Source organism: Carettochelys insculpta, chromosome 4 (genome assembly GCF_033958435.1).
Source record: "Carettochelys insculpta isolate YL-2023 chromosome 4, ASM3395843v1, whole genome shotgun sequence".
Lineage (NCBI taxonomy): Eukaryota > Metazoa > Chordata > Testudines > Carettochelyidae > Carettochelys > Carettochelys insculpta.
Window position 1 is genome coordinate 135,438,610 of NC_134140.1, and position 23,769 is coordinate 135,462,378.

Below are 23,769 nucleotides of genomic sequence, written 5' to 3' on the forward strand. Positions count from 1 at the left end.
GCCCCCCTAAAGAATTAAGTGGGGAATGAGAGCAAGTAAATTACTGAGCCTGCCATTTGGATCACTGACTCGTATCACTGATTTGCAGGACTCCACACACTCTAGAATTTTAATGGGCTGCACAATTGATTTATACTCGTTGACTGTGGAAACCTGAGGGTGGGGGGACTGCCAGAGGGGACCACAGGAAGACAGAGCAGAGCGAGAAACACACTGTCTTGATAGGTCCCTTTCCCCTCTTGCTGCTGCCAAACTTGAACAGAAATGCGGGGGTGGGGGGGATGTGGGGAGGGAAAAAAAACACCATCAGATGGTGAAACAGACAAGGATTAAAACCCATGTTTTGCGAAGCAAAGGTGACTGGACACAGTGTGCAGCTATGCAATATTCTGAGTAGCAAGCAAATTAGAATCATGTACCCCATTAGCATGTGCGAGTAGTTGCTGGTTTCACCCGATGTTGTCACATGTCAACATTCTAAAAGCTTTGCAGTAGGTCTATACTGAACATCGTTACACCCCTGTAACAGTTAATACCCACACTGTTATAGGATAGCTTGAAGCAATATTAATAACACCAAGTTAGCCCAGCTGACAGCACATGCAAGGCAAAGGACTTCCCACTCCTAGAGATGTTCTGTTTTTAATGTAACAATCCAAACGATCCTTTGTGCTTAAAACACATCAATCGACAGCAATAATTTACAAGAAAGAGACAACTTTGCTTTGCGGAGAATTGTTTGGTTTTTACCTTCCAAAATATGGCACACAGGGGAAATAGCTGGTGGATCTGTGACCTCCTCCCTCCCCTCCAGCTAAGCTTGGAACCAAACTCTGCTCTGTGTTGCACAGCTGCCTCTGCCACTAAGCCTATGGCACAATTCTCAGCACAATTGAGCATGTTTTAATAGTACAGTCCACATAACTGTACATGTCAAATTGAGGAATCTCTTCTTTGTCATAAGGGCCACTGCAAGGTCTCCACCACTTTAATTTCATAAAGGTTCTATTCTGACACCGAAGCGATGGGTAAGCCCCAGGCTGACGTTTCACATATGAGTGGAATGCACCTTAAAGGAGCCATCTTATGTTCATAAATTCCACAGCTAAGAATTCAACAATCTGTCACTTCCCAATTTTTAACGTTTACACGGCCATGGAGGCCTAGGTCCTGAAATTATAATCATTTCCCATCTAGACATCACAGGAACCACACTATAATCACAGGACACAAAAGGTAGCCCTGGGAGAAAAAATTCTTTAAAAAGAGAATTGCCCAGTGTTAAATTACCTTGCCAGGTTGCGGTCTTTTAAGTTAATTGTTTTTTCTAATTACCATTCGCTTTGCTGTTTCAAATACACTTCCCCTTCTCCTCTCAATGAAAATTCCTTGGCCATGACTTTCATAAACCCAGATCCCTCATTTTGTGGTTTAGCGTATGAGGGTCATTTCACACATGGATTCATCAGTAGACTCACTGGACAAAATTCCACTCCTGGCCACCGGCATAAACCAGAACAATTCCAGTTTCCTTAACAGAGTTTCTCCCGAGTTGCACTCCTGCATGGTAGCTGGGAACTAAATCAAGTCCCATGGAATTCATATAGGCAGGCATTTGAGTGCAAATATTTGCCAATGCTTGCAGCACGCTCGGCATTAACAATTGTTCCACAACGTGACAGACTAATAAAATATACTGTAGACAAAATGACCACAGACTTGCCTATGAGAAAGAATCACATCCCAGCACAGAGAGCACTTGGAACAGTTCTCTGGGGAAAGCACAACATGCCCTTCCCAAGGCCTCTGTTTCTTACCTTGTTTAAGCTGCGGGCAGCACTGTCTTTCCCACCTGGAGTCAGGTTTCGGAGCTGCACATCCAGCAAGCCCACCAGTTGGTCCATGGCGCGGACTGAATAGGTGATATCTCCAGCGTTCAAGTGGTTTTTCGTCTGCTCTGCAAGCTCTCGGGCAATGTTGGCAGCTGTCTCCCCTGACTTCAACTAGGATTTAAAGGACAGGAGAGAATGGGAAGATGATTCATTGTTCCACTCTAAGTTGTAAAAAGCTTGGAAGAAAAAGGATCCTATTTTCTCCTTTTAGATGCGTGGATAAGTATCATTGTACAATCAGACTGGATCTTGGGTGTGAACGTAAAATCTTCAATTACCTCTATGTGTTAATCTGACTCAGACTGACAGTATGTTGAGGTAAAGAATTAAAAGGTGATGCAAAAATGTTTAACTATTTGATACATATTTTCCTTCCAGCACTGCAATGATTTTGAATTTTTTAATTATTCTGCATCCCTCTTACACAGCAAAAAGTTCATACAACATGTCTTCTTTTTTTTGCAAAGCAAAGGTTCAAGCAGGGAACACACCGGGAGAGATTTCATGACGCAAAATCAGTGGAGCTCAATCCAAATCAGGCCCCATTACTGCACAGTACTAAAACTTACGAGAATGGCGTTCCTTTGCACTGTGTTCTCCCAGCAGTTATTGCAACAAAAATAAAGATGCAGAGGTGAACAAGTAGGTACAACTGCCTTAAATGGAATTACACAGTGGAATTCCTGTTTCCTCAATGATCAAGTGAAAAGTTCAAGTTACATTTCTGCTACTAGTCCCCACACCAAAACTGTCTTCTCTTAAAAGGAGCCATACACACTGGCCATAACCCACATAACCAAGGAAACAGTCACTTTCTTAACTTTGATTTAGTGAACAGAGGCGTATTGAGCTCTTCCAGGCGCTTCTGAAAAGAACAGCTCTTTAATGCACTGGCCACTGCATCTTCTGATTGGCAGCACCAAAACACATACAACCAATGGGGAAAGAGTATCAGTTTCAAACAGGGGACCAAGCTTTTCTCCACAGCAGAGCCTCCAATGAGAATGGGCTATCTGACCTACACCAGAGTTTAGAGATTTAACATCCATTTCATTCACAGACTCCTGCACAATAATACCTAAACCAACTCTGAACCTGGCAGTACCCTCACTTTTTTTTTTTTAAATCATCATTATCTTGAGCTGTTTCGCTTTGCTGGCTTTGTACTTCCTTCCTGTCCATAGAAGTCCAAAGGCAATTGCTCAGAGGCCCATCTAAATGAAGTTACAAATTTGCTCCAGAGTTAAAGGACCACTATAAGTTATCATCCAACAGATAAAATCAGATACTTTTCTTCTTCATCCATTTGGCTGCCTATTTAAAGCTGGATTGTGGAAATATAGAGACAACAGGCAGAGGCTCTGTCTCCATGTAAATCAATTAACTGGCTTATAGATGAATAACTTACCACCATCCATTCAACAGCAGCAGTCTGATTTAATGAAACCAGAAAGAAGATGCTCATATACTCATTGTCAGAGAATTAAAGAGAGATATAAGGTGTTCTTTCCATTATAGCAATGACGACTTACATTGGAGATTTAATTATTTTAACCCCATTGTTCATGCACCTCATGCCACCAAGATCAGATGCTACTTTTAACAGGTGCCTGCCACACTTGGCTCAGATGAGAAGTCAAAGATCCCTGCATTCTAGTATGATGGGCTGACCATTTGTCCCCTTGATATACCGCTAATAGTCTTGCAGGACGGTAAACACATTTCCACTTATTCTTCCCCACTTTTTTCCCCTGAAACAATTCATTTTAAATTTTGCTCTTTGATTTCCTCTATTTCCAACAATAACTGATGGTCGTCACTGGGCATTCTAAAATTATTCTTTTGCCTCTGGTTGTGTGTGTTTGTGTACATGCATGTGCAGGTGTGTGGCAGGAGAGTGGAGCCAGTAAATGACCTCAGAAATACAACTGTTCCTTGCAGATGTGTTGATATGTCCATGCTATGGTTAATGAGTAAGCCCAGTGTTTCTAGGCCACAAGTATTTGTATCCCTCCTGGTGCTGATGGCTGTTGTGTTTAAAGGTCTCCTGGACTCTCCTGAAGGTGAGTCGGCCAAACACAAGCAACCACTTCCTTTGCAGTCCACACATTGCTTTATTCATTTTGGCCATGGCTAGACTGTAGATAAATGTATCCCAAAATAGCAACTCTGGGGCTAAACACTGTGCTCAAAATAGCAGTGCTACTTTGAGCATGGGATTACATTTTTGCTACCCCTCAACATGAGAGGGGCAGCGGAAACTTCAAAATAGCCCCTGATTTTGAAACTCAGTGAGTTGCACAAATTGCGTAAATTATTTTGTGCTGTGGCTATAGTCTGTAGTAAAATGCAGGCCTGAGGGCTAGCAACAATGGACCAAACATGGCTAAAAGCAAATCTAACCTGTGAGCAAGGGGCAGGCCTCTGCTGACAGAATTTGGCTCAGACAGGGCTGAGAGTACAAAACACTAATTGGTAATCAGTCCAGGTACAGAAGGGTAATTGGTACAATTCATAAGCTGACATCACAAGGTACCACCGGCTCATTAAAAAACACCTTGGTACTCAGTTCCTCACAGATACTGACCCTGGTTCAGGAAAAGGTCTGAAATGACAGCATGATGGATAAGAGATAAGCTAACTAAGGTGATGTGCAGTAACCTGACAACATCAGAAGGTGGCAACCTGGTACATAGTGAGGTATGCTTTGTTTGTACCTATGTCCAACGCGGTGTCTTGGGAGGACTGTCTTTGTCCGACCCAGGGGGGCAGTGGAATTTGCAATGACTGTCAGTCCATTGTTGTAGGTACACATGAACAGTGGATCATAAAGTATGCTTGACAACTGTTTGTACCTTACTTGGCAATAAATCCTGGCTGGGTACCTTTGACCCTGTTCTGGTCTGTGGTCTTTGGGGAATCATGCGGGGTCTGCTGCAATTATTGGGCCCATATCATTAAAAACACATGCAAGCAGCCTTCTGGTTATCATCAGTGGAGCCAAAGACGCATGATGACACAATGGCAGTAAATGTGCCACGCTACACAGTCTAGACACAGACTTTCAAGTCCATCGTCCCCAGCAAGCTACAGAATTTTCTACTGGCCTGTCACCTGGTTCTTGTGTTGGGTTGACAAATGTATCTATGAAGCCCAGAAGCTGTCCCTCAGTTCTATAGATTACTGTGGGAATGAAACAAAACCCAGAAGGTGGTGTTGGAAATGGCAACTGTCAGAAGACATTAAAATACCATCATGGACTTGAGTCACGACCATTTGTTCAAACAAATCTGATGTATGCAGAAAGATGACCTCTGCCATTTCCCCCAGATTTCACCTCTGGCTGGCATGGGATAAAGTTCCTTCCACAAGCTGGCATATTCAGTCCCAAAACTTCTCTCCAACCACTTCCAGCAGAATGCACCCTGGGTCTCTAGTTTCCTCCATTGTATGCGCCTCACAGCCACAGAAACAGTACAGGCTGCCCATATGGCACAAAAGGTGCACAGACTTGTTATGATCAACGCCTCCAAATCCTTTGAGCATTTTCCCACTAAAGTTCCAATGTTCTGAGTCACGTCTGGTTACACAGTAAACATCAGTCCCAGCTGCTAGCTTGACTCTGGGCCTGAGATATGCTTTTCATCCCTTGTAACGATTCCCGTTTTTACCTCTCTGTTTGTCATACACGACTGTGAGGTGGCATCCTCCCAGTGAAGAAACAGGGCATCTGTTTGCTTCATAAGCTGGCTTCTATTAGTCAGGAGGTGCCAAAGCCATACTGGTCACACTTTGATTTCTGGACCTGCATCCACTTTATATGCGATTTCCACTCCCTGTGGGCATTGAGGGTAATAGGCCAGTCTTTGCCAATGGCAACTGCGACATGGAATTGCTGTACAGTGTTTCACCACTGAGCCTATCTGTATTTTCCTTCAAACCATTTACATCTTCCTTCTGCTTGCAGGGGCTCGCAAACTGGTTGCACTCATGGCAGATGCTGCGCTTGCAGCCAGATGCGAGATAGTCTGTTAGGTGAACGTTCACTCCCACAGTTCCTGTACTGCCATCGGCCAGCTGCCTTCTGGTTCTGTACTCCACCTTGTGCTGACTCCATCCACCGTGGGTTTTCTTTTCACTTCCATCCTCTGTGTCCTTCTGAGAGACACGCACCTGAGCGCTTCTTTGACTTGCCTCCTGATCGAAAGCTTGCAACTGCAGCGTGGCTTGTTCCCGTGTCTCAGCTTTGTCTGGCTGGTTTTAGAGGTAGCTCGATATCCTGCAGCAAACTTCTTTTCCTACAGCTCGCTGCCATTCCACTCCAGGCTGGAGTCCAGCAACTGAGACATCCCCGACTCTGCCCTTAGTTGGGTTTGGGGGCCTGGCTCCAGCCCAAGCAGAAATCCCTACAGTGCTAAATTTAGCCCCATGAGCCTCAGTTCACTGGCTCAGGCTCTGAGGCTTTTCCTTGCAGTGTGGATGTACCCATTGCTCATGCCATCGCTGAGGGAGTGCTGACACTCCCACTACTTTTTCATGTAACAGGAGTGTGTGTTGACTATAAAGCCTAACGACAACACTCTCCTTGTCATCATTAACCATTCAATAACTGGTGACTTTACCAGCTGGAATGGGAAACACGCTGAGGGGAGAAGCCCCTATGGGGGCATCAGAGGCAGAGCGGGGGGTGGGAGCAGTTACAGGGAAGGAGATGCAGTGGGAAGAAAATTAAGAGAGGAAAAGACTGACAGGGAAAGGAGGATGGAGAAAGGCAAGAGAGAAAGGGTGGAAACAGCTGTGGTCATTAGGTGAGAACACTTTCCCAGTGAGCGAGGCAAAGGGGAGACAGACCCCACCACACACAAATTCACGACTTGTCCCCAGTCCCTGCATGACCTGCCTCGCTCAGAAAAGTGACCATTTCCTGTGTAGGTCACAGCATCAAGTATCAGAGAGGTGTAAGCGTCAGGAGGCCAATGAGGTGCTGAGCTGGATGTCCATTCTGAAACCCCATCAAGTGCAATGACTGTAATAGAAGCTAATACTGGAAAGTAAAACATTTAATACCGTGCTCTGTGTGAGCAAAGAGCTGGAGCGCAGTCAGAGCAAATGCTCTGAAAAGAAGCCTAAAGAACCAGTTAGGCTTTTTTATTATGTGGGGATCAGTCTGTTGTTAGGGACACAAAAGAAAGAGGGTCCACTGCCCTTGGTGGTTTCAGTGAACATGATGGGGGGGACTCCCATACTCTGTCTCTATAGCCTGGATCCTGGAGACAACAGGAGTCAGCTGATGGGATAGGAGCAGAAGGGCAGGGAAGAGGATGCTTGGGGGCAGAGCTCCACTCTGCCAAAACAGCATTTCTCCCAGTGCCAGCCGCCACCTCCTCCAAGCGTTGCTGCTTGCCCAGTTTCAGGCACGCGAGGCAGAGGGCAGCACAGACTCATGGAGATCAATCGCCAAATGCACAGAGGTGAGTCTCCCTTTCACTGCAGTCCAGCTTGCTCCCATGACCTGCTCCTTCCCTTGCATCTATTCCCTGGGCTAATGCGGGAGGAGCTGAGGGTGCGAGAAGGGGCAGTGGCAGGACATAATGTGCAGCTGCAGCTCTACAGCGAAAGAAAGAAGGGACCTAGCTCACTGGCCACAGGAGACAAAGGGCTCCTTTGGCAGCTTTGAAAAAGTGCAGGAGACAGATGGCAATGGCTCCTGCCCATCTGCCCCCTCACCCCTAACAATGGTCCTCATGCCTACCAACACACCTCGCCCTTAGCAACACCCCCACTGGCCTTCACCCCTGGAATTGACGAACTTTGCTCCTTTCGCCCTGGGGCAGCCTTGGAAGAGGGAGGCATCCGTGCACACATGCAGGGCACCAGCAGAGGAAGGAGGCGTGGCTGCCCGGGTCAGCCTCGGAGCCAATGCAGGCTGGTCCAGTTTCTATGTCCGGTACTTGCTCCAAGGAGCAGCTGGGGCCCTCATCGGCAATTTGAAATCCAATTTTTTGGAATACTTCTCCACTGAATTTTTGCACCCCGCCCCCAACAGCCACATCTGTATGTCCACAGAATACACGCGCCCACCAGCGCACACAGCCACTAATGGCTATGGTGAGGTGTACCCAAGAGGCTGAGTTGTTCTGTGCAGCAAGGTAGCTGGACCTTTCCTGCCAGGTTAGCTGGAGAGCCCAGCAGTGACTGCTTGGACACCTGCAGAAGGGCCACAGCCAATACCCTCAGGAGTCACTGGAAGTTTTACCATTGGTCTCAGTGGATTTCAGATCAGGGTCATAACTGGCTGGATTTCCAAAAGAGCTCAGCCCCCATTTTGTCACCAGATGAAGCAACCAGCTCCTGTGAAGAGCCATGGAACTGCTTAGGTGCAAATGGCATTGGGAGATCCATACCCAGCTCTCATTGAGGGGGGTGAAATCCTGGCCCTGGATTTTCAGCTGCCTTTGGGAGCACCTCAAACACAGAGCTCAGTGGCCTCTGGGGTGAAAGGCTCCTTCTGCAGCTTTGGAGTGCGCAGGAGAAAAGCGTCAGTGGTTCCTCTCCGCCTGCCTGGGGTATGAAATGAAACAGCTCTGGGACCCAAATCACACCTGGGGTGTGACACAAAACCAGGCTAACCTGGAAGGGGATTTCATCAGCACTGGTACTATTCCCTTCTCTGTTAATGGCTAATGGCCCAGCCTCCTTCAGCAAGCTTCAAGCGGGCTCCCGGCTGCTGAGATGAATTATGACTAGCATGAGTAATATTAACTCCTCTGGGATAAGTCTGGGGGTAATAAAACAAAAACCTCACAGCTGCTAATGGCAGAGCATGCAGCCTTTACTAATCAGCAAGTCTGATCACATCGTGAGAGACTTACCCACCCTTCTGCTGGAGCTGGGAACTCAAGGGACACAAACCGCCCAATGTTTGCAGGGTGCAGAGCAGTCCTGCCATGTTGTAGAGAGGGGATACACGTATATACAGCTTATCTGTCAGGCCAGCTACAGGAGGCGACTGTGTTATTGGTCTTGCCAAGTGATGAAGCCTCAGGGTGGTGAAAAAAGCAGAGAAATGTTGTTTCCGGCAGGGCTCCACATTGCAGTGTGGAAAAGCAAGCTTTCAGACACGCAGCAGCACAGCTCCTCTGTCATATCAGCACACTTGTACTTAGTTATAAGGAGTGAATAAATTCTCATCAATTGCTATGAGGAGGACCACAGACTATGCGATATAAACATGCATCTGGTCTCCATTCGTAATGCAATCAGCCGAAAGCACCGCTGAGCACTGATAACAAAAATGTTCAGCGTATTGCAGCCAGTCTGGCCCTGTTCAGATCTGAGTCAGAGCGCTTTTATTGTCACGTTAATATATTTTTAACACCCATAAATGATGAAGAGCTACAAAACAGTCATCAAAGAACTTTGTCAAAAGAGAAGCGTTAGACTGATTTACTTCCATTGGCTCATCCAGTATATGCCACCTCCTAGTTCCCTTTTCTCTGCGACACTCGCTGGTTTTACATCCCCTTTAACTATTCTCTCTATAGTTTTCCACGCAGCAGAAAGTCTGATCAAAAGCCATTGTCTGATTGCACTGGGGGTCAAAATGTAAGCGCTAAAACTGTTCACAGGGACAAGCCTTTCTGTGCCTCTAGAGAAATTTAAAATAGTGAGCCAGTCAGCAGCATGGAAACCAAGCAAACTGTACTATTGTGTCATCAGGAGAGATTTCATTGCAGGAATATCCTATGGTTATAAAGTAGCAGAAAAATCTTTTGGATGCACAAAGGAAAAGATCCTTTCCTGGCTAGTCTTATATTTTCCACACTCTTGCAGCACTCCTCCCACCTCACAACTCACGATTTCTGCCTCTCTACCTTCCCTTTCCTGCATTAGTTTAAATTTTACCTCCAGTTCTCTGTCTCTCCCCATCCCCTAGTGGCACCAGACTTCTACATTTTCTGATCCACCCCATTCCATAACCCCACGATGGTCTGATTCTGCATCAAGGCAGCACAAATAGTTGGTGTGGCTGTCACGACTTTTGGTTATTGTTTTACATTTTCACTTAAGCACCATCACCTTTGCCACCTTTGGTAAGTGAGGTGCCACAGAAATGAGGTGCAGTGTAAAACCCCAGAGACACAAGCATGGAGGTGGAGTTTTACCTTCTGTGTGATGTGGTTGATCCAGGGAGAAGAGCAGTTGCTGAGGTCAGGTCCTTGTGGGTCCCAAATCCCATCAGGAGCGAGACACAGGAAAGTTGAAACACCTAAAGAGACAACAAAGGGAGGACTCTCTTAACTGCTAACAAATGTATGAATAGGCCTTGGTCTAGACTTCCATCACTGCCTAACGACAGAAAACGTATCCAACAATTACAACGCAGTTAAGCTTTGTTTTGAGGACTTTCTTTGGGAAGATATGCACAGTCCCCATTACTACAGTGTTCAAGTGTTCATCCTCACAAGGGCACAAGGATATACCATTATCTCCATTGTGTAGCTAAGGAGCCGATGCACAGAGACAAAGTGATTTGGCCAAGGTCACACAGGGAGCCTGTGATGGAGCAGGACATTGATCTTGGGCCCCCACAAGTCCTAGGCTACTATTGTAACCAATGGACAGGCCTTGCTCTTTGCTTTGCCATCTAATGAGTCCAGTATCCGTCCCTCATAATTGCGCCCCCACCACCATTTTATGAAGCCTGTACTGACCTGCAAAGTTCTGAAACCATGGGGATGGAAACACACCACGTTTATGAGCTACAAGTAAGAGGCAATCTGATCCTTTGCACTCATGCGTTCTCACCCCCACTTTCACACGCATACTGCCCAAAGGGACTTCAGGAGAGAAGCTGATTAGCAAGTACATCCTAAGCCCTCTGCTGAAAAACATAGCAAAGTACCCAGAAGCTGGAGCCTGAGAGCGCATGACTTCCCCCTGGCCGCCCCCAGCTGGGGGAAGCAGGGAAAGCTGCTGCTGGGAGGTGGGAGGGGGGAACCCCTCAGCCCCAGAGAGCTGGGAGCCAAATACAGCAGTGGGGAGCTGGGAACTGACCAGTCACTGCTACACCTGGCTCCCAGCTCCCTGGGGCTGAGCGGGAGCCTGGAAAGTGACCAGGTATTGTTGTGCCTGGCTCCAGGTTCCCAGGAACTTGGAGGAGGAGGGAGGGGTCCCCTCCCCCCGACTTCCACAAAATTTGAGTTACGCAGGGTTTGCAAGGAATGCAACCCTGTGTAACTCAGGGCTTTACTATAATGCATCCATTCTAGTTTTCTATAACTCATGCAGTGGGCCATACAGATTTCCTGCTGCCTCATGGACCTCGCTGAAAGGCAAGAGCTCCTGATACTCAGCCTAAATTTGCTTTTGTCTCCTTTCATTCCTTTCTTTTATGACCTGACTTTTAGAGATGAACACTTTATTCTCGCCTTCGTTGTCACAGACCTGAGCTCTCAGCATGATCCTCCAACCTAAACTTTGTGTTGTCATTTAAACTTGTGTAAAGTGGCTCTGACAGCCACCTGAAGTACTGTTTATTTCCTCTCTGCACTCACTGGGGCCAAGTCTCCGCTCACATACATAGGTTTGATATCAATTTCACTTGGCTGACTTCACCTGCTGTGAAAGAAGGCTCAAAGGCCAGGTAGACAGATGTAATTGATGACACAAGGTGCATGGCCATGGAAAACTGAGACCACAAGTAGTTTGCTCTTTTAAACTTTTCTCCACTTACACTTCTTTACTGATTTGTTGTTGCTCTTTAGTGGATGGGAAAAATAGAGAGACCACTGGTCATGGTGCAGAGAGCTGGATTAGCTCTGAACTGAACTGGCTAAAATTCTTCTGAACATTTGTACCAAAACCAGGCAATTTTTAACTAAGCATGTTGAGGGGGGAAAAAAATCATCCAGTTAATGGACACAAAATAGAGCTGATCAGAGAAAAAGAATTGCATTTTGCCTTAAAAAAAACCTAATTTTCCAGTACTTAGCTAGGGTTCAGGGATCCCTGGGGAGCGGGATCTCCTTCCCTAGAGATTTTAAGTCCCAGCTTGACAAAGCCCTGGCTAGGATTAGTCCTGGTTTGAACAGAGGGTTGGATTTGATGACCTCCTGAGGTTTCTTCCATCTCTATGATTCTCAGTTTATGCACCCAAACTTGAGAGTCTTGGACACAATCTTTTAAATGGTATCAACTGAAACACCCAAGATCAATCCCTGGCCAATGATATGACTTGAGATAATCTGCAGACAACCCAAACCTCAGCCATCAGCCCAGGCACGGCTCACATATACACAGAGCAAAGAGGATGCAATGCAGTGCACAATGTTCTTGGCTGTGCATTCCCCTTGGGATGCCAAGGCCACACACCACTGGATACTGAGCAGCACCAATGCCCCTTGATTTCACTGGAGTGGAAGCTGATCAGGAACTTGTAAGGAGTGTTCAGCACTTTCAGAAGCCGGCCCCTCACACACTTGGGAGTCCCTGAGCTACCCGCCATGCTCCCTAAATAATCCTTAGCTGACTCCAGTGGTGCCAGGCCACGTGGGCATTCCTGTGAGGAGACCATGTGCATGTTTTAAACAGTAACAGCTAGCTGGTAGCTGACCAAGTCACTGAAAGAACCAGGCAAACGAGGCACAGAGTCACAGAATGAATGGCCCATCTGATCACAGTGACTTCCTATACCTCACAGCTCCGGAGCTCTGGCACATGGCTTGTTCAGGACATTTCAACAGGGCTCACCTACTGTCCCCATGGGGCACGGCTGCTTTGCCATCTGTCCTTGCCGAGTCCTAAACCACATGATCTCACGGGCTTCCACGGCTTCACAGCTCTCTGCCCCTACAGCGGGGAGCTGGGAGGAGGCAGGCGGGAGGGCTGTTGTCATGTCGTCAGGGATGTCCACCACTGGGGAGGGGGTGCTCGTGCTCCGGTTCCTTCTGCCGGCGGCGGAGGTGGTGGTGGTGCGCCCGGTGCTTGTGGTGGTGAGCAGAGAGGTGCTGGTAGTGGTGCTTCCCATGCCATGAGCCCGAGATGTCGATACTTCTGAAACAAAGCAAATGTACATTAAAAATAAAAGTGCAGTGGCTGATCTCTTTGGGTTCCAATGGTCTAGCATAAAGTACACATGCATATTTCAGGAGGCACTGTTTTCTCTCCAAAATTAGCAAGGACTGAACAAGTGGTGTCAAACTAATTAGCTACAGCTTTCAAAGTCCTTTCCAAAGCACAGCAAAGGCACCCTCCTGGCAGAGTGCAACTCCATTATGCAACATAGAGTATGTGTTTGGTTTCTGCCAATCAAACTTGAACTCCTTGGCAAACCCTCTGCTGCTGCCCAGGGCAGGGGAGGGTGCTGTATGAACAGGCTCAGAAGAATTAGCTTTTTATTAGACAATACCAGCCAATCATGATCGCACCTACACGCACAAACCAATGGAAAAAATACTTTTACTGATGATAATTATAATTTACAGGTTGGCAAAAGAGCAGAAATGCAGCTTGAGAACCTATCAGTGTCAAAGGCCAGAGATTTAGGCTTTTGAGCTACAGGATGGAACTTACTGGTTCAGCAACCTCAGGACATATCAGATTCTGAAAAAGGGAGTTTGCTGGACCAGGGATGGTCAATACCAGCCCCTCTGTTGCCAGCTTCTGGGCTCTTCCTGGAAGCCTCCAGCCTCTGGGTTGGGCTCCCCATAAGACTGCCAACCCTTCTGCCAGCTCCAGCCACCAGGCTCCCTGCCCCCCATGGGACAGACTGTGCTCCCATCCCCGTGGCTGAGCTCTGGGCCTCTGACACTCCAGCCACTGGATCTGCTCTGCTGCTGGCCCTCCGGCCTCTTGGCCACCGGACTCCCACTTGGCCCATACTCTCAGCTACTAGTGCTCTCCAGCCCACAGATGTTGCTGGACCACAGGTCACTGGACCAGAGAGGTCCAACTGGCAAGCTCTCCGCAAAGAGACTTGCCAATAAATAGTAAAAACAGACATGATCTGTTGATTTAAGGATATTTACATATTTTGACATTTGATATTGACAAGTTGCGCTTTAATGGGTCACAAAGCTTCCAGTTTTTGAATTTCAAATCTACGTTCACTAAATAACTCACTAACCCTCCCGTCCCAAAAATGAACATTTCCATAGATAAAATCAGTGGAAAATGCTTAAAAACCTATAATATTGCACAACTGAAATCTAAAAAAAATTTAAAAAAAATGTACAAATAAAAATCAATATGATGTGCCAAAGTGACCTAGAAATAAATAGTGAATTCTCCCATGGTTGTGTACAAGTCTCTAAATTGAGAAGAGAACAGATTAGATCTTTTCAAGCAAGCTCATGTCACTTGATGGTACTAATTAATGGACGGTTAACTGAGGTTGAACTGGAAAAGCCTTCACCAGGAACTGCTGCTCAAAGGGATTCCCAGCACCTTGCTCAATGTTAGCAGCGATGCAGTGCTGAGCTAATGACAATCACCAATGACTGAGCGTCACACCCCCTTACAGAGACATTGCCCTCTTGTCAGGCCTGACAACAGTGCTGTCTGGTGGGGAGTAATTCCAGCCACATGCGTACAGATGGGGATTAGTCCAGAGGTGGTTTATGGAACTAACTCATTCACTTTGTACAATAGCACCCATGCTATCATCGGATCCTACCAGTCACGCTGGAATCCACACAACGTAGCTTGTAGGCCAGAGTTAAAAGAACACCTCAGACAAGGCACATTCACTGATGGTTTACTCATTGTAAGGATGCTCCATTAAAACTGCTGCTGACAAGAGGGGTCTGGAGGCACTGAGAGGTAAACTAACTTAAAACCACATTAACCTGTCTTACATTGTGTGATTGCTCTGGGAAGTTTGTGGGGCGGGGTGGGAATATGGGCAGCCACGTGTAATTACACTACTTTGCCTGCTATTTAGACCCATACATTGGTACTGATTCAGACATCCCATACAGAACACTTCAGTATAACACGCACTTCAGCCTGAGACAAAGCTGTGGGTCCTAGCTCCCTGTTGCCTTTTAATGTGGGCATTCATTTAAAGTGCTGTCATTCTGCACACATGAGAATGGGTACCCAGAGCATACCGCCAGAGGAGAATCGGCTTTCTGCCATCATACTATCTTCTTCCACCCCCTTTCCCTCCTCGAGCAGACACACTTGCAGCCCACCCCTAGGAGAGTATATCTATCGTACATTTCTGCTTTTTGCTTGGCATAACAATTTGCTCCTGTCTTGCAACTGCAACACACTGAAGTGACCAGTATGGGGAGGAACAAGAGTCCCACAAGCCCAGTGTCACAGCAGGAGAGTCATTGCTGCACATAATACTGTGTAACACCATTTCAAGTTGCATTGGCTTTTGCTCATTAAAAGTAAATACAGTCCTTGAGGCCTGGAGATAAACACTTTACTGGGTCCTACCTTGACTGCCGGGGATCGGACGGAACTAGAGAACCACCTGAAGTCACTTTCTGGCCTACATGTCTAAGCTTCAATGGATGCCGTCTCTGAGCACCTCATAGCTGGTAGTGTGTTGATCCTCATGGCTCCCAGGGTGGTAGGAAAAGGCGAGTGTCCCCATTACACAGGCAGAAAACTGACCAAGTGACGAGGGGAACCCAACCCAGGGACTCAAATCCAGATCTCCCAGAGTCCCAGGCCAGTGCCCTTCCCATTGTACAATTTCTCTCTTCTATACTGAGATTATGACTGGCTGAAAATTTTTGGATGAATGTTAAATTCTTAATGGACAGACTTTTACAGGATTCCATTATGAATGGCTTGTTGTTTACATTTCTAATGAACTCACTGGTTCTACAATTACCTTATTCGTTCAGAGCACTTGATTTATGGCTTTCCTCAATGACACCCATATTGGGCTCAACCCCAAGAGCTGCTCAATCAACATCAGCTGCCTGTGCTTTGAATCTTTCAGGATCAGGCTCCTTATTATTAAACATCTGACCCTGACTTGCCTGCATGAAACACTGTGGGCTGTACATATCCACATAAGAATGTGGTTTGCCAGGAGGAGGCTTTGAAAATCAAGGACATTAGAATTATCTCAGGGCGGCTGATCATGTTCTCCAGCAGGTTCATGCTGACTCATGTCCACTCCATGTTCTGGGTTGGAATGAATTCCAAAAAACACAGAGCAAAAATCCACTGAAAGCACCAGCTTTCTCTTTGTTTCTGTTCAAAGCTGCTCTAAACCACCAATCTGCGTACTCTTCCCATCTGATGTTACCATGTGGCTAAAAAGGTCTTGTGAACATCAGCAAAAATGGCACAGTAAATTTCACCGGCTTTTCTTTTAGAATACATTTCAGATTGATAGACAGACAGACAGACAATTGCCATTAGGCTGTTTCCAGTTGCCATAGGTAACTATACATTATCTTTAATTTGCAAAATAATGTATATTAGGTAATGCAAACAGAAAGGTGGTCATGTCTATGTTAGTTAAAGTACCTAAGGCAAAACTGGCCTGTAGTTATAGGTGACCACACAATTTATATAAATGTTTCTGAGTGCATGTGGAAAGACCAATTGTTCTTCTAGCAGTCAGCAGAGAGCAAAACCAGAATTAAAGCCTAAATATACAAGGCCAAAATTTTCATTTCATTTCAAAATTATTCAGGCATCTCAATAAGTGACCTGATTTTCTAATAGTTGAGCACTTAGCAGCTCCCATTGACTTGAATAGTAATCTCAGGGGGTTTGAAATTGTGTGCCTGCACTTTAGTAGTAAATGTAAATCTCAGCATATATTGTTTTTAGGTTGTAGCTCTGAAGGGGTTTATTTTATCCGTGATGCATGCGGTGTTTACAAATATGTTTCCTTAGCCATAAAATGGCAGCTATTTTATCTGCCTAGACTCTTGGGCATTAAGGCAAGAACCAGTTTCAAGGGTTTTTTTTCTGTGTGTGTACACACATGCTTTTCTGTTACCTTTACAAATAAATAAATACATAAGTAAATAAATAAAAACAACCTCAGCACTGAAGTCAGCTTCCCAGCCTACAAAGGACAAATGACAAGAAAGGATAAAACAACTGGCTTTAAGTCACTTAACAGAATTCGATGGATGGGATACTACTCAATTCAGTTCTAACGTCTAATTATTCAACAAGTTAACTTGGTAATGAGTTTAAAAATAAAAAAGACAGACAAGATTGCCATTCAAACTGCACTGAACTCTACCGAACACAGAAGGCTCCCTCTGTAGATTTTACTCATACATCCACATACTTTAAAACCAACTTAATTGGTTAGCAGGAAAAGAATAAGAGATTGGAATCATTTACATATAAATAACTCTTAAATCCAAGTAAAACCACGGATAGACTGCAACTTGTGCAAAATTACTTGAAGTTCTACAGCACAGAATACAGATGAGCTACCCTGATTTATCCACACTGCCAATAAATGGTAAATTTTAAACGTAAAGCAAATCAGTGATGCATGGGGTTGTTTTAATAGAAGTCACTACTTCATCATACAGTGTTTTCTTTACCGAGGAGCAGTAACCTTTTAAAATCATTAACCTTATTACAACCAGGGATGCATATTTATGGTTATTTTATTCGTCTGGCTTGGTTTATTGTGTTTGGCATTATTGGGAGTTTAAGGTTAGCTTAAGAGTAAATTTAGATTTCTGTAACTAGCTTTAGATGAAGAACGTTTGTGAGACTCTATCCTTTGTCCTGGACCTACTGTAATCTGTAGTGCAACTGGGAAAGTCTGAGCCCTTTTTCTAGATCGCCCAGAGCAGTACTTTATTTTTTTCTCCCCATGTCCTATATATATACACATATACAGAAAGTCTACATCCATAACGGAAAACTCGCTTTTCCAGTCACGTGCAGACTAGAGTGAAGGCTACAAAGGGGCATTTCCAAGAGCCTCAGGAGAACAGCTGCACTTCTCCAGACACACCTAATGAGATGACTGTATGTGGAAAAGATCTTTAGGGTCAGTGGGAAATTTGTTAGAGTAAAAACCAAGGACTATGCTCCAAACAAGCAAGCACATGGGATAAGGATGTTCTTTATTTTTTACCTCCTAGCCTAAAGGGGCAGCCCAGCTGCATTCAGCTGGGCTAAGATCATTGGGTTCCTGACACAGGAAGAATCCCACAGGTCATCTCATACTCAGATATATTCACTCCTTTTTGGTACTGGGAGACACTGGGCTGTGTTTACCAGTGGCCATCCACTAAACTTGTACATGTTAAGAACACAATGGACCATCCTGACCATACAGTCTGGCCTCTTGCGCACTGCAGGTCACAGAACCTTCCCTGCCCTCTCCTTAAATAGACCTTAACTGAGTTCCCGAAGTCCCCACAACTTGATTTAAACACTATTTCAGATGCCAATATGAACAGCTTTGAATCTAGGCAAGAATGCTCATCAGCAGCAGACCTTCATTTGCTCAGGAATTCTTTTAGGCTGTCTAAGCACCAGGAAAATTACCCTGGCATTGTTATCTTAGGAACAACCCATCCAGGGACACGACGGACTTTCCATTACTTGAAGCATTTTAATTCTTGACCCCCAAAAATGTCACAAGGCTACCATGGGGGGGAGGGTGTCACAAAATGCTGTGAGGAGGAAGAGGGAGCTGGAGCTAGATCAGCAGCCTGTCTTTGGTGGCTCTGTTCTCAAGGCAGCATTGCCGCCTGCTGCAGCACAGAGGGCAGGGTGTCCATATCTATGAGTACGTACACTAATTTGCTATCACTTTCTCAGTGGGGTGGGGTAGAGGGGAAGAGGAAGGGGATTGTCACCACCTGAAATATTTCTCAGAGGTAGTCCCAGGAAAAAAAGCCTGCGAATCCCTGCTTTAAGTGAAGGCTGGATATCTTTTTGAAAAGAGATCATGGAGAAAGTTATGAATCGGTGAGCTAAAACATCTGTTCTAGTAAAAACACACACAAAGGAGCCCATACTTCTCCTGGCTCATTGGCCACTGAGGTGGTGCTTGCAGTATCACAGAAGACGTACAGCTACACTCAGGGATTTTATACAGCTCGCTCAGAGAGAGCCTGATGTTCTAATAGATGTTGAAGACCAAAAAACCATGCCCGTTCAACAGTCTGGGTGCTGTGAACAGACCTTCCTGACCCACTGAAACAACTATTTAGAATGAAATCGAACAGTTCACTTTCCACCGAAATTTATTCAAAAATAGATTATTTTCTCATACAAATTTATGTCTCCATTCTCAATTTTTACATGGGAAGAAAACACAGCATTCCTAGGTTGTAAAAGGATGTTAGAAGCTCTAAATCTAAAGGTCTTTGTTGATTTTATTTTTTGTCCTTTTTCAATAAAGGAAATAGTTAGTTTGCTTAGCACTTTTCATTCCTTTCCCTTCTTCTTCCATCAAGCAATAGAAGAAAATACATTCATGTGCTTTATAGGAAGGGTTAGACACCTCTAGGAAAAAATATCCACTTTCAGTACCCAGGAAGGGTAGTGTCTCTTCATTATCCTGGTGAATTATTTTGGAAATGCAGAATAATGCCCATAGGAGCCCTGAAAAAGAGGGAAACATTATGGAGGAGCTGATCGAATAGACTGTGCACCAGGATTTATTATAAATGGATTAATCTAATAGATCTGAGAGTTCAGTCAAAGAGCTATTTTTAGATGATCACCTTTTAAATCACTCCATTTATGTGCAAATACTATCACAGGTGGCTGCATTATTTTGGATTAATATTTTCTAAAATTTCAGATGTGCTTCTTTATATTGCATGTTATTTCGGAAAGGAAGATCATATCTTCCAGCAATTAGTTTCCCTGGGTACAACAGCTGCATATGTAACCCTTCTGCCGGAAGGAGTCAGCAGCAATCAGGACTGAGTTCAACATCTAGGGGTTCCTTGAGCCCCCACACAGTAGCCTGGAAAATTCACAAACCCCTGGGTGCCTCGGAGAGGCAATGCTTCCCCACTTGCAAGCACAGAGTCTGAGAGCAGAAAAGAAACTTTTAATGGAAGAGGCAGAAAAGTTAGATGGCATAAACTTAGGAAAATACCACACCCAGAGTTCATAATCAACCCTCAAGTAACTGTCCCAGCTCAAATGGACTGAGCAGTGTCCTTTGCCTCTCAGACTCACCAGTCCAACACTGTCAAGATGCAATCCACACACCCAAACTTTCTCCAAACCTCACTTCAAATGCCCCACTTACAACTCTGTCCAACCCATGCAGGCCCCAACGCCTCATCCTGATACATTCCCTCATTGAACTTGAGGCAATGCCACCTTTGTGCTGGTCCAGTGTTCCTCTTGCCCTACCAGCTGCTCCACTGGCTGCCTGCTGGTCACCCCTGCCAGTCGCTCTGCTGGCCACCTGTTGCTTCTCCTACTGGCCATCTGCCTGTCGCGCCTGCCAGCCGTTTCTCTTGCCAGGCGCCTATCTGCTGTGTTGTGGGTTTTGCCTGTGATTCCATCTCTCCATGGCTTCAGCTACCCGTGATTTCAGCTCATAGTGGCACTGAGCTCTGGGTCTAGCCAAAGCATCTCAGTATCCACCAAGGTGGGTTCTCACAGAATAACTATAGACCCATCTTTAGAGCTATCTTTGAACAGTTGGGGTGGGAGAGAACTAGTCAAGTCAGTCGTACAGCTAAACAAAGCAGCAGAGATGTAACATTCTAAAGACCAACACAATGATTTATTGGATGATGAGCGTTCGTGGCACAGATCCGCTTTATCAGATTGTTCAACCACTATCCAACCCTGCTTCCACCTCACAGTGCTCAGATGGAGGGAGCCCTGTGCAATCCATATCTTACACAGCAGTGATGGCTGCCCTGTACCCCCACAAAACATCAAGCATTGGTGAGACTCCACAATTCTTACACGGGGGATAGCATAAATTGTGACTTTACAACATGTTGTTTACAATAGATGAAATCTCATTGCTCATTGCTTCACCTGCTCCCATCAGGCTTTGTTTACAAGGCATTACATATGCACACCTTTGCATTTGCATGCAAATGATCTCTAAAGGACACATTCCCCAAATCCCTCAGCAGTAGTGAGCGCCTGCTGGCACATTCCTTACAGATATATTTAGTGGAAGTATGTAGGGAACTTCTAACTTCCTAAACAATCTATGGTCCCTGGTGTGATTCACATCCATCAGAGCCTGGGTTACAGATTTGATAAATTGTCATCCAACGTGCACAACTCAAACTCCATTAAAGAGAAAACCAGCAGGAATGCCCTAATACCCCATCACTGTAGAAATCACTTTGATTTCAACAACAGAAACCATCAGTTTCTCATTCTAGCTGTTTTAGCTGGTCGCCCACACAATGAGCTTAAATAGGTTTGTGGCAGGTCATGATTTTCAGGGGGCTGGGTTCCAGTTTTTTACTAATTACACTGATTCTATCTATTACACACATAAGGGGAAACATGCAGACCCAGCCTGTGGGGCCCAGCCAGTGGGTGGAGCCCAAGGGGGTACACTGAAAGTGGGGCTTGGTGAGTGCATGTTGAACGCTGTAATGAATTGAAGCACAAGCCCCTGAAGGTGCAGGGCCCCAGGTAACAGCCTTGCTTGCCTTCCTCCAAGGCCAGGCCTGGAAACATGCCTGAAGTTTCTCAAGAGAAAAAGCAAATGTAAAAAAATATTGAACTGAGAACATTATTTTTTCTTGGCAGTTTTGGGGAGAGTGAGATGTAATTTCATTGAGTAATTGTAATTTTATTGCATATTATCTGTTTTTTTTAAATTCCTCTGTGTTATGAACGGCATACTTTATATCCTGCCAGCACCATAAAACCCTTTGCTGTTTGACAGCAGTTCTCCAGGTCTGTGCAATATAGGCTACCTTTCAGCAAATGGAAACATGCCTGAAAGCCAGAAAACTGAAGGGTTATGACTACATGGCTTTAGGGATGACAGTGACTGACCTAATCAACAGCTGAAATTCACAAAAAATTCTTCAGTCAGCCAAAGACCTTGGCTACAGAATGTACCTTGCACTTTGACTATTGCTATTATATTTACTTTTTTTCAATACAGGCTATAAATACAACTTTATTCAAAAATAACTATTTTTTTGAACTTCTTTGTTTAGCCCTGGGCATAAAGTCTTTGATCTGGATTTACTCAGTGAGATGGGCTATTGCACACAGAGAAATATCTTGGGAACCTTTAAACATATAATAATTTAAACATGGAATGGCTGGATGGTTGCTTTTCAATTTGTGAAATGGCTCAAAATCGGTAAATAAAACGGAATTGGACAGCTTTCAAAAGCACAGATTATGTTTTTCAATTTTCAGTGACTCACGGCTTCCAAGATGCACTCCAGCAAATCTCATATTAATATTTAAAAACGGATTGTGCTCTGCTGTTACACTTGAGAAAGAGAGCATGCACAACAAAACAAAACAACATTGGAACTCCAGAGATATAGCTCCAAATCTTTGTTGTACGTGCATGTACAGCCTGTGTGAGTGGGTGGGATGTGGAGTCATTCTGCTTGGTGGCCTGCTGATTTTGCAGATGAATAGAGTAAAGAATGCTTTTCACACACTACTTGTTTCCTACATATCTGCTGTGACAATATTTTCTGAGTCCTCAATTCTCCCGTGCTCTCAGGTTAGAGATTTGAGTCCTCATCATTCCACAGGTCCATACCATGCTCTCAAGTCACCATCAGGGCTGGGTACTTTACATGAAAACATGCTTTGCCGAGAGGAAGAGAAAAAGGTCAGAAAAAATAAAAATGACACAGGGAAGCTGCCTGTGCTTTTTCTTTCCCCTTCAACCCAAGTGTGGATTAACTGCATTAAGATGCAAATCAGCCTGCACTACAGCACAGAAACAAAGCACTGAAAGCAGGCCTGCTTGTTTACATATTAGCTCCTGAATGGCTACTGTTCTTTTATTATTCCCTAATAAAGCTTTTGCCTAGTCAAACAGCAACAGCAACGATAACCTCCCCCCACCCCCAAGAAAAGTTTGGTTTATGTCCCTCACCAACACCAGGCATTTTCCCTAGGGTCACAGAACCACTGGTGTTCCAAGGTAGATAAAAAGTCCCCATTGCTAAGGCAAATCGGAATGCTGCTGAGAGCTTTCCTCCAGAGGGCACTGTGCTTTGCTGGGCCTCTGCTCCTGGTGCCTTTTATTTATTTATTTGATTGTGTTCTCCTTCGTGAGTTGTAAATAGATTAAGTGACAAACAGTGGCTGACTCAAACCTTCAGAAGCATGGAAATAATCCCCACCCCCAAAGCTGCCATTGTGCTGGGACCTCTCCCAGAACTCCATACTGCAGACCGCAAAGCAGAGAAGGGTGCAGGCTCTGATTCACTTCTGATTCCGAATACCACAGCTTGGGTAATTCCATACCGTTCACGTTACCCCATCAAACCCGCCTGAGATTCAACTTCTTCCAGGGGAGCGGAGTCAGGGAGTGGAGGGAAGGGCAGGAACATGTTGACGTGAAATAAAACAAATCTCTCCTGTGAATGCATTACAAAAAGCTGACAAGAGTGTATTATGGGAATATCAATGTCTACATCCTTTTGGAAATAAATCATTTTCCATCATGGATCAAAAGGCTCTTTAAAGCTCTGTCCAAATATTCACACCTACACGGTGTAGATAGATAGATAGACAGATAGATAGAGGGGGTAAGTGGCGATACACAAAGTAAAATTTAAAAACAAAATCAAAAACAAACAAGCAAACCAATGATTTCAAAAGTGCCCTGGCCCAGGCCCTCAAAGACACTGCACTAAGCACCATCCACTTCCTGCTAGAGTGGATCTGAGAGAGGCTCCATTGAGCATCCATCCACAGTGGCACC

General features: G+C 45.1%; 1 protein-coding gene across 10 annotated transcripts in view; it reads right to left on the bottom strand.

The window, feature by feature from the left end:
• The window catches only part of ADGRL3 (adhesion G protein-coupled receptor L3), a 738,987-nt gene that overhangs the window by 171,609 nt on the left and 543,609 nt on the right, over nt 1-23,769 (bottom strand). For 9 of the 10 annotated variants that reach the window (XM_074993922.1, XM_074993919.1, XM_074993918.1 and 6 more), the window contains 3 exons: nt 12,645-12,947; nt 10,058-10,161; nt 1,818-2,003 (listed from right to left, as the gene is read on the bottom strand). In XM_074993922.1, coding sequence (XP_074850023.1) covers nt 1,818-2,003; nt 10,058-10,161; nt 12,645-12,947 — 593 coding nt within the window. The remainder of the gene's footprint in view (nt 1-1,817; nt 2,004-10,057; nt 10,162-12,644; nt 12,948-23,769) is intronic. The other variant, XM_074993917.1, reaches the window with a different exon arrangement.